General features: G+C 46.5%; 1 protein-coding gene across 1 annotated transcript; it reads right to left on the bottom strand.

The window, feature by feature from the left end:
* Window positions 1-309: 309 nt before the first annotated feature.
* LOC141027987 (uncharacterized) lies at window positions 310-1,275 on the bottom strand. Its single transcript, XM_073505722.1, has 2 exons — window positions 1,062-1,275; window positions 310-971 (listed from the first exon to the last, which is right to left on the bottom strand). Exons 1-2 carry the CDS (start codon window positions 1,273-1,275, stop codon window positions 334-336), a joined length of 852 nt encoding a protein of 283 aa, XP_073361823.1. The 3' UTR covers window positions 310-333.
* Window positions 1,276-10,614: the final 9,339 nt, after the last annotated feature.

The following is a 10,614-nucleotide window of genomic DNA, read 5'->3' as shown; positions in this document are numbered from 1 at the left end:
TGTTATCACGGCTATGTTCAGAGTATAGTTAAGGATCAGTCTTTTTGGTTCGTATTCCGGGTTATCCATCTCAAACACCTGATTCTCAGGGCGGTAAGCCGCCTTGCGACTTGTGATTTGCCTTTCTATGCAGATACTTAAAGGCACCTTTTAAGGTTGAGAAGGACAAGGGGATAATTACGACCCGGAAGAACACTAAAAGGATAATTTCAAGGGATTTCAGCATTCATTACGTGCACGATGGCACGGCAGAGATAAAATGTTGCGCCTAGTCTATTACAAAATTCCTCAAGTCTCAAGGTTGGAGCGTTGTTTGGTGAACCGCCAGCCGCTTTATGATGCCTGCTGGGTTGAAGTCCCCGGCTCGTTTTCTGCTCCGGTTGATCCCAAGACCTCGAAGGTTGACGACTTCCAGTCGATGCCGCGGAGAGCTTCGAACTGGGCTTCTTCGTCGATTAACCCGGCCGGGTTAATCTCCGGGGCGAAGGTGTGCTGGCGAGCCGGAGGAATCAGATTGATAGCTTCATAGCGAGGGGTTGGAATCCTCTGATTCTCCGCGTTGTATCCCGGCTGATACTTGGTTAAGTCGGTGTCATTCCCGATGATGGTGGCCACCGGGCGCACAGCCTTCACACACGCCGCGAAATCCTTCTGGTCGAACGCTGAGCCGTCTTCTTTCAGGCTGGGGTAGCCCAGGGCGATGTCTGCCGGGTCTAGCTCCGGCAAGAATGCTTTGGCCCGGCTCAGCGCGGCGATTGCTCCGGCTCTTGCGGATGCTCGTCGTAGCTCCTGGATCCGCTGCGGCAGAACTGCGAGCCGGCGCAGGACTTCGGCCAGATGAGTTGGCACCTCATTCGATAGGGCCACCACAGCTAAGGCCCGCTGTGACCCGGTGTAGAGCTGTTCCACCAGGGTGTACACGGCCTTTAACTTGGTGACCACGCTCTGGTTCAGGTTGGCGCTTCTGGAACCTGTTTAACAACATCAGATGACCCGGTGACAAGGATGAATCAGGAGATGTAAACATTCTAACATGGATGAAAACCGGTGAGGCGACTTACCGAAGATGGCGGCTACCATTTGGGACACCTGGCGCTTTAGGCTGGAGAGCTCGACGGTTTTTTCAGCGAGTGCCTTCTCCGCCTGTTCCGCCCGGGTTACCAGTGCGGCTTTCTCCTCAGCCCAGGCCTTCCGCTCAGCATCAAATTCGGTCTTCAGTTTCTCCTGAGCGGCGATGCTGGAGACAAACTTGGCGTTTGCCTTCCGGGTCTCCATCTCTTGTGCTTTCAGCCGGCTCTTAAGATCCGCAAGGTCCGACTCTAATTTTTTGCCAACAGCCTGCATATATTTCCGGGTTATTAGCAGTCATTATATAAGTCCCAAGCGCTTTCCAAGCAAAGACACTTGGCACTTGGGGGCTAATGCATATTGAATGTATCTATCTATGTACTGCCGGTTCACTTGAGTAAGCCGGAATCTAAGTCTACAACATATTCAAGTATAAGTCATAGACTTGGGGGCTAGCATGACAAGGATCACTATGCAGAAAGTAAGAAGACAGCAGAAGGATACCTCCGATTTTTGTTGGATCTGGTTGACCATGGCGATCTCGGCGTCCCGGCTCTTGTGAACTTGGCTGATGTAGCCGGAGACGAGCTCTCCAATGCTCAAGTCGGTGTAGCTGGAGAGGTCCAGATTCACCCGGTGGGGCTGCAGCAACTCCCCCTTCGCGGAGCACTTGGCCAACGCGGTCGGTCTCCCCGGCTCAACGAATTCCGTCCGGGTGATCACCACGTCCGGATCGTCTGCTGGAGGGGTTGAGCCGGAGGCCTCCGGGTTAGCCACCGCTTCGGTCGTTGTCTTGGTAGTCGGGGCAGGGGCTTCAGGCGCCATGTCCATTGGAATGGTGGCTTCGGGGGCGGCGGAAGCCGGGGGTTCTTGAGCCGTCGCTTCCGGGTCAGGCAAGTCTGGCACTCCGGCTGACTTGGTTTTCTTCACCCTCTTGGTGAGCTTTGCTTGAGCACTGAAAGAACAACACAGGTTAGTACAAAGCATATGAGTAAAGACCAGAATGGCATGAGATGATTGTTATTACCCGGGCGCGGTCTTGAAAGTCGGCAGGTTTGACTGCATAGAGTCACCCGAAGAGGGGGAGGTCTCCTGATAATTGGAGTCAGAAGAGTTGAGTGGCTGACGGATAACACCCGCCAACGGATGAAAGGGGTATAAGTGAGAAAAAACCTCAGTGCGACGCTTCCTTGTTGCGTCGGGTAACCCGGCAGAGAGGTCGGTGTCCTTGCGGGCCCGGGTGTGACGCCGGCTCTCGTGAACCTGTTGCTTCAAAAGAAATCGAGGGTCTTGATGAGCTAAAGGATGTGAAAAGCTTACTTTCCGGGTTACCCTTCGGACTTTCAGCTGTGGTAAGGGCTCCGAGCCGGAGGAAAGTGATGTTACCTCTTCAAACCACCGGGTTACTGGTGCCGGTGTCATCCTGTCAATAAGCAAGTGTTGATAAGGCGGGCAGCATCAGACAACATATACATCAAGAATTTAAAAGGTTTAAGGGTTACCTCTGACTCGGAGCTGTCGCTTAACTGCATTAGCTCCGAAGCAGTGGGTCTGCTTCCCTTCTTGCGAGGGGCGGCTTTCTTGGCGGCTTTCTTCGCCTTCCTGGCCTTCTTGGCCGCCTCATGGTCATATTTGACCCGCCAGAATTTGTCATCAGCCTGAGAAATACAGTAATGAATTCTTAAAAAGGTTCAGAGCGAGGTGACATACAAAAGAAGTTGAAAGGTTAAAGTCAGCGGCTTACCGCTGGGGCTGGATTGGTCTTGCAGAACGGGGCTAGCCCGGTCTTTCCACAGTCTGCCAGGCTCTCGTTTAACAGAGCCTTGGTCTCTTCTTCAGCAACGTCTTCTGGAAGATCATTGCGACTGTGCCTCTGCGGGTCATCCTTTCGCCCGGTGTACTCACACATTAAGCCGGGGCGGCGGCTCAATGGGATCACCCGCCATGAGATCCAGACCCGGACTAGATCAATTCCGCTCAGACCGTTGCCTAGCAGGGCCTTGATCTTATTGATCGTTGGAAGCAGAGGCTGGCGTTCCGCGGCAGTCAGTTTATCCGATAGTGGATGAGTCGGCTCCAGGCGCGTTGGGCGAAAGCCGGGCAGCGGATTCTCGTCAGCCGGGGACGAATCTTGGCAGTAGAACCAAGTCATATTCCAGTCCTTAGGGTGGCTCGGCGGCTCTGCGTAAGGGAACAGACAGTCCCTACGTCGCTGGATAGAGATGCCGCCTAACTCTAGACTTGGCCCGTTGGCACACTCATTTTGGCGGTTTAAATAAAACAGCTCTCTGAAGAGCAGCAGGCTCGGCTCTTCTCCAAGATACACTTCACAAAAGACTTGGAAGTTGCAGATGTTTGATATGGAGTTGGGTCCTATATCCTGAGGCCGAAGGTCAAAGAAGTTGAGCACGTCCCGGAAGAATTTTGAGCCGGGCGGTGCGAAGCCCCGGCTCATATGGTCCGCAAAGATCACTACCTCCCCGTCCCTCGGCTGTGGTCTTTCTTCGGACGGATCAGGGGCACGGTAGGACATCACTTCTTTCTTGGGCAGATATCCGGACTTAACGAAGCTGGCCAGGGTCTCGTCAGTGACGTTGGATTTCATCCAGTTGCAAGTGATGGGAGCCTTGGGAGGCATGGTGAAGGTTGGTGGTTTATGATTAAGAGAAAAGTATCCGGGTTAATTATAAGCCGGAGATTTGTTGTTCAAATTAAGGTGGCGGCTTATGAAGGGGACTAATGATATATATATTCAGATACGGTGAGTTATCTAAGCCGGAGGAGCATTCAGAATAAGTTGGTCATCTACGGCTTACCGCAGTTAAGCCGGAGGATTCTACGGAGCATGGTTCTCTTTAAACCGGAAAGTTCTACGGCGCATGTTTTCTTTAAGTCGGAAATATAAGCTGCCAAGATTCAATGGTTGCAGTTTTTACTAAGTGTGGTAAAACAGGTTTCACATACTACCGTAACTTTTTGGGATCAAAATGGTCGGAGCAGAGAAAATTTTCTAGACCTAAAAAACAGAGGCAGGAGAAGTTCTTGAGGTGGAACATGGTTCTTATGCAGTAAAAAGAGGGTTCTTTGCAGGAGAAATGGATCTTAAACATCTACCGCGCCGACTCTATGTAAGGTTAAAGATCAACCGAGTGTGGTGACTAAAAGCTACTGAGGTTTGCGGCAATGGAGATGAACGCGAAGAACACAAGATGAACCCTACAGTAAATCTATCTGACAGGGCAAAGGAGACTCCCCGGAGTTGGAAAGAGCGGAGGTCGTGCCGTGAATCTGGTCCGAATCAGGGTGATGCAGCGGCCGGGTTGACGAAGACCAGGGGCGCGACGGCGGCGGCAGTGGCGGAGCTCGGGCAGAGAAGCGACAGCGCGAGGAGGAAGAAGGAGAGCGTGAGAAGAGAGCGTTGGGCCGGCCTATTTATAAGGCAGAGTCATAAGTGGGCGCGAGATTCAAGGAGACCACGGCGTGGTTATCTCCCCCTCACGACTCCTCGATTTTCGGAACGGCAGTAAAAGAAAAGATCCGTTGCGGATCTGGCGGAGTAAAAAACGGACTTAATGGAGGATGACGTCACAGCGGATTATCCGGAGTCCGGAGGATGACGTCACTCCGGGTTATGGCGTTCACATGAATGGTAAGCCGGGGATTTTTTCTGTCGGTAGAGTTGAAGATTGACACGAGCCGGTTCAAGTCAATCTAGGGCCTAATGTTGAGGATGTAGACCTTAGAGTCACCCGCCAGGAGGGGCCGGGTTACTCGTAGGGTCGTTGCCAGAAGCCCGGAGCCAAGGTTCAAGACGATGGGCCAGAGATGGGCTGAGACCCGGATATGGCTTAAGGCCCGTAGTTACAATCATTACTATAGTAGAACTTGTAGTGTAAGGCAAGTATTGTTTAGAGTCCGAGCCGGACACTCTTATGAGCCGGCCGGGACTCTAAGGACTGCTGGGCGTCAGCCTCCCTATATAAAGGGACGACCCGGCAGCGGCTTAAGGGCGACAATAACCTCATCGAGAGCCGGGCATAGCTGTTTAGCTCCCTGGCGATCGTAACCCTAATCAATAACACCTCAAACTGGACGTAGGCTTTTACCTTCACCATAAGGGGCCGAACCAGTATAACCTTCGTGTTCCTTGTCCCGCATAACCCCTTCAAGCTTCCTAGTTGCGATGGCTCTACGACTAAGTCCTAACACGAGGACATCTGCCGTGACAATTCCACGACAGTGTAGGTACCTCTGATTTCTTAAATGATTATCTGTCAACAAAATTGTTCGATGTTAAGGCAGTGGTTGCTGAGATGAGGTGATTTAAACGTGTAGTTTTGTGTTTTTGTTATAATGATACATGAGATAGGAATGGCGATCCCTACATATTTGAGTTAATCCTTCAAAACAATTCTTAGCCTCTGCTGGTACCAATGATCATTCTGTGCAGGAAAAATTCCCGATATGGTAGAGGACTGACGATTTCCTGACAATGGGGGCCTAATTTAGTATTTGCATGAAGCATCATTGGATTATCCATGGAGAGACAATTTATAATTATCAGAAAGGCACCACCGATGTCCAAGGTAACTATTTTCCTTATAACACTTTTGTGCAGTATCTAGATACTATTTCGACAATATATGTATAAAATAGACAAAGACGACACTTTCTAATGTTCAGCTACATCTGTCTTCCTGCCTGCAGTCGTCTTTGGTGTATGCGTCGTCTTTGTCCGCTTCCTTCACATGCTCTTCGTTGCCACCGATCGACCTTGCGTAGCACCCAACACGCCGTGAGTGAGGAGTTTTCGGCCAAGCACTATAAGAAGGATGATTTTTGCTACCTCAAGAGGTACCTCCCATGTTTTAACCATGCTACCATACTCTCATTTTGATCTACGAGATTATCTTAATTGGTTCAACATTTGATCTAGCAGCATCTGATTTGTATGATGTTTTATTATGTACAGGATTATCCTTAAGTTGTTTTGAGGAGAAAGGGGATGACCAAGATGATTTTCTGCAACCATATTTACATCTTTAGAGCATACTTTGGTCAGGACGTTGGCGGTAGCTACCATGTTGCTTCAACACGATGGAGTAGTGCATGTAGTTCTTGACGATTGTTAGTTGGTTTTTTAAGGAAACAACTGTATTTGATTGTTTGGTCATTCATAGATTTTAATGTCTTGACACTATAATACTAGCTTGTTCAGTAATTTCCCCACATTTTATGAAAGATTTTTAAATAGAACAACGATGTGAACGGGAATCCTCTGAAAAGGAATTTGAGTTCTAGAGAGCTTTGTTGGGTTACCACACCATATTTGTGCATGGAAGTTAAATCATCGGAGTGGGAGTTTGAGGCAACAGTAATGGCAAAACTTGAGCTGCTGACCGAGCCCGCAATTTTGTTATTCTAGGCTTGTTTGGGCTGAAATTTCTCCCAACCATCAAGGAAGTACGACTGGATGTCGTCTTTTTTATCATTGTATAGGTGGATATTTTGGGGCACACGTCATTTTAACACCACTAGGTTTCTGAAGTAGCTGACTATAGTTGTAATGGACATACATTCTTTGAAGAATTAAAGGTATTACTCACTTGATTTAATAGCTCATTTTATGCATATTCAAAATACTGAATGATAGAATGATATGCTGCCCGTGATAGTTGTTTCTTGTTTTATTGGACGTTGGAGCTTTTACTTGTAATTTGATCTACTTATCCACTTTTTATCATGAATAGTATGACCAATGAGGTAGAGGTGAAATGCTCTGTAAATAAAGAGAGCCTAAGATAATTTCCCATACTACAATTTTGTAGAGATGTGGAGAAGGAAAGTGTTACTGTTCTTTCAATAAAGTTTCATGTTCTGAGTCTGCATGGCATGAAATACTCTAATTTTTTTCTTTTAGCTTCTTGAGATGAACAAGTCGCCATGGACAGGTGAGATCGAAAGATGGCACCATGGTCACGAGGAGCGGCGACTGAGAGGAGAGGAAACAAATACCGGCAGCCACGACGGCCCGAGCATTTGGGAGATGGGATGGAGTGGCGGCTGTGGGCCGTGTCGACCTGACCAGTTGCGAGAGCGGTGGCTGCACGGACGCACTCGTGGAGGTGTCGGTATGCACCCTGGTTTTGATCCTGGTAGGATCCTCACTCTGCTCTTGCCTCAAGGGTATTCGTCTACTTCGTGTCGTGCTCTCGAGTTAGGACGATGCACTAATGAATATTTGATTCTTTAACTTCTTCTTTTCATTTCCCTATAAATTAGTATGGTTCTTAGCTGATTGCATGATTAGGATTTAACACCGTATCTTAAGAAAATAAATAATGAATGATCTCTGCTCCAGTTCGGTGGTAGTGGAAGAGAGGCAATCATGGAGGTGACAGACGCAATGGCTTGAGCATGCTGGTAACCACACAACAAATGGTCATCCCAAGTTTGTATGGCTGAGTTCATTGGTTGCTCCAGTATACCTCCCAGACAGTGCTTTAAATCATCAAAGCTTGACGTTGTTCCTTGTCATAGAGGAGGTCAGTATTTCAATTCATCCCTAGGCTCTGTTACTTCTCATTTGCAGATCTTAGGAGTTTGCTCTGTTTCTTGTTGTCCTTTCAATTTCGTTTTTTATCCCCCATGCTTGCAGGATGATTGTACGATATATCTGTCAGTAGAACGAATCATGCTAAAATTTTCTTATATATAAATGATACATGAAACATTCACACAATTGCATCCTTGATCTACTTTTTGGAGCATACACCTTTTTACTTTGAAATACACGACATTTATGAGGTGTAAAATTTCTCACAAGCACCATATATATGTAAAGGGCCTTCAAGACAATCTTATAGATTTTGTCCTATAAATATCGTGTGTGTTTCAGCTACTTAGAAGGAGAGGTGGAGATGATGTATCCAGGGAGATGCCACCACTGCTAGTTGGGGCATCGCTCTTCGCGTGTGTGTTTGTTGCCGATGCTCGCGTGCGGATGGTATGCATGTTTCAGATAGTATTGCATTCAACAATAGATAAGTTTCAATAGATAAGTTTGTGATTCTATGGCAACACACGGGCATTCAACTAGATTTACCTTCCTGGGATTAGGAATAGATCAGAAAGAAGGTGACGTGATATAGGGCATTCAACAATGACATGGAAGCTACATGCAGATTCAAGGGGCAATAAATTGAGAGGTGAATGATGAGGGAAGGTGATGGACAACATGTTCAACGAGAAAGAGCGGCTAGAGGGTTGTGTGGTGTTTCTAAGAATATAGAGAAGAACATACTTGTATTTGTGTTTTGGTTGAACATCGCATGCAATGTGCTCATTTGCGGGGAGAAAAATAAGCATTGTTTACAAGTTCATTTGTTGGCCCGTGGCAACGCACGGGCAATCTTTAAACACTTATTGAGGAACATGCTAAGGATGGAGGAACGGACGTCAAGTTCCAGATGCATATTATTCAGCTCGATTCATTGCTCAGGATAATTCAGAATCTAAAATTTGAAGGTGAGGTAGAGGAATATTGCCTGTCCTGTCCAAAAACAATGCTCGTTTTTTATTCCAGTCTATGTATTTCTTGTGTCTCATAGATTGAGTATTTGAGTTGGAACATAAGTATATTAGTGTCATAGAATTCGCACATATGCTTTATCCACTTGTGATTACTATTTACAAAGCATATATTTATATTTGGATTACAAATTCTCTGTACTTGTTGTCGTACTTTGTGTTTTCTACTGATTGTGGTGCCTCTTGAAGCAAGGAAAGCTAGGAGTCATTAATGATAGGTACGGAAGTTGGTGGACACGTACAAGGATGTGGAGGTGAGCATCATCGTGATGCGGCACAACCTCGGGACGGCGCTGGCCACCCTGAACACGTTCGAAATTTTTGAGAATGGCCAGTCACGGCGTTTGCGTTTGTTAGGCCGCGCGTAGGCGGCGCCAGCTTTAAGAAGCGGTTCCGGTTTGTTTTCGCCATACCTGAGGGCGTCGCTGTCCGGTTTATTTTTGCTGTTCGGATCACCGCAAGGTGAGTCAAATCAATCTCGTACGCCTTAGGCAATGCCCCAACTTTCTTGATATTCGTCGACATGATTCCTCAGTATAAGTCTAGAAAAATATGGTTGTTTGATTGTAAAGAGCAAGAAAAGAAAATAAAATATTTGCATCTTCATGTGCATGTGCATTACATTCGTTTTCATTCTACTGATATTTTTTTTGCAGGAGGAGAAAGCAACATGAAGTTTCTGGGGCGGGTAATGCTCTTCACGTCCATGGTTGAGTTTAATTGATTTTTTTAATGATAAGGGAGGTCATGGATTCGTAGTCGTGGTGCATGTTATGTATTTTTCTGAACTATTTTTCAATATGTTGAATCATGTGAGAGTATTTCCAGTTTCCACACAAATATACAAACTCATCTCCATGCTATATTTTAGGATAGGCTATAGATGCCTATGTTCTTTCATCCAGCCCATGACACAAACTTCTTCCATGTGCCAAATTTGCTCTAAATAATGTTGTCATTGAGAAAATTATTGTGTGTGGCTCTTCCAGCTATACATTTGGTACGATTTGCTCCCGCATGCGTGATGTGGTTATGATTTTCTGGTGCCTATTTTTTTTCAAAGATTAACAATATTTGGAAGATGGTATGGTTTGCCGGACCGGAACTAGAACAAGAACAAGAACGAGAAGGAGCTTAAGTAGGGCCATGTCAGGGTGTCGCTGCAATAGGAAATTGTCGCCAGCACTAAATACCAGGGGAACCAAATTTTTTTCTACAAAGGTAACAAACTTTATGCGTCTAATTGAACTATAAATTATTGCCTATATAGAGGGACCAAATCGAGCAGGCCATAAACAACCTATTCCTGCTTATCTTTGTTTTCTTTGTATTTGTATTATTAATCTTGGTTTCAACTGGCGTGTTGAGTGCAATCTTCCGGGTACAATCCTCAAATATGGGATGTCAGTACTAGCCTTAATTCAACATCTGGATTGGCTTATGATGGCATGGAGTTTCATCGTTTCGGCTGCTCGCGGCGGGGAGTGTGTGGCCGGTGCTTGCGGCAACAGCGGAGTGGCGTGCGCGAGCGCGGTGTAGGCAGTGACCAAAGGCTCATCGGCCGCTGCGAGTACGCCGTTGGCACCAGGTTCATGACATTGTAAAATAAATCTTGATTCAAGATAAATGAAACCTTTCCTATATACAATCAGCTTTTTATTGAAGGTTGCATTTGATGGTTTATTGGCTCTTCTGTGTTTCTAATTAACATTATTAATATTTAGGGTGTAAGAGCTTTTGAATTTAGATGGTAGTCGAAGGAGTGGGCCAGGTACTTCGCAAAAGGTTTAGCTGTTTTTTCTAGAACAGAGATAGAGCATGGGTTACCGACAAGATCCAACACAGAACGTGAAGTAGTGTGACTATGTCCAAGAAGGAAAAAATGCTAGAGGGGGACCAGCCAAAGGGTGAATTTCTTGTGCATACGGTCCTTTTGTTGGCATCCTTGAATGTTTT

Source organism: Aegilops tauschii, chromosome 1 (assembly GCF_002575655.3).
Source record: "Aegilops tauschii subsp. strangulata cultivar AL8/78 chromosome 1, Aet v6.0, whole genome shotgun sequence".
NCBI lineage: Eukaryota > Viridiplantae > Streptophyta > Magnoliopsida > Poales > Poaceae > Aegilops > Aegilops tauschii.
The sequence above is the reverse complement of the archived record's forward strand: the minus strand, read 5'-3'. Positions and strand labels throughout refer to the sequence as shown.

Coding starts and splice junctions, on each gene's coding strand:
- LOC141027987 (XM_073505722.1), bottom strand. CDS start 1,275: ATGGAGACCCGGAAGGCAAACGCCAAGTTTGTCTCCAGCATCGCCGCT. Junction 972..1,061: donor AATGGTAGCCGCCATCTTCG/GTAAGTCGCCTC, acceptor GTTGTTAAACAG/GTTCCAGAAGCGCCAACCTG.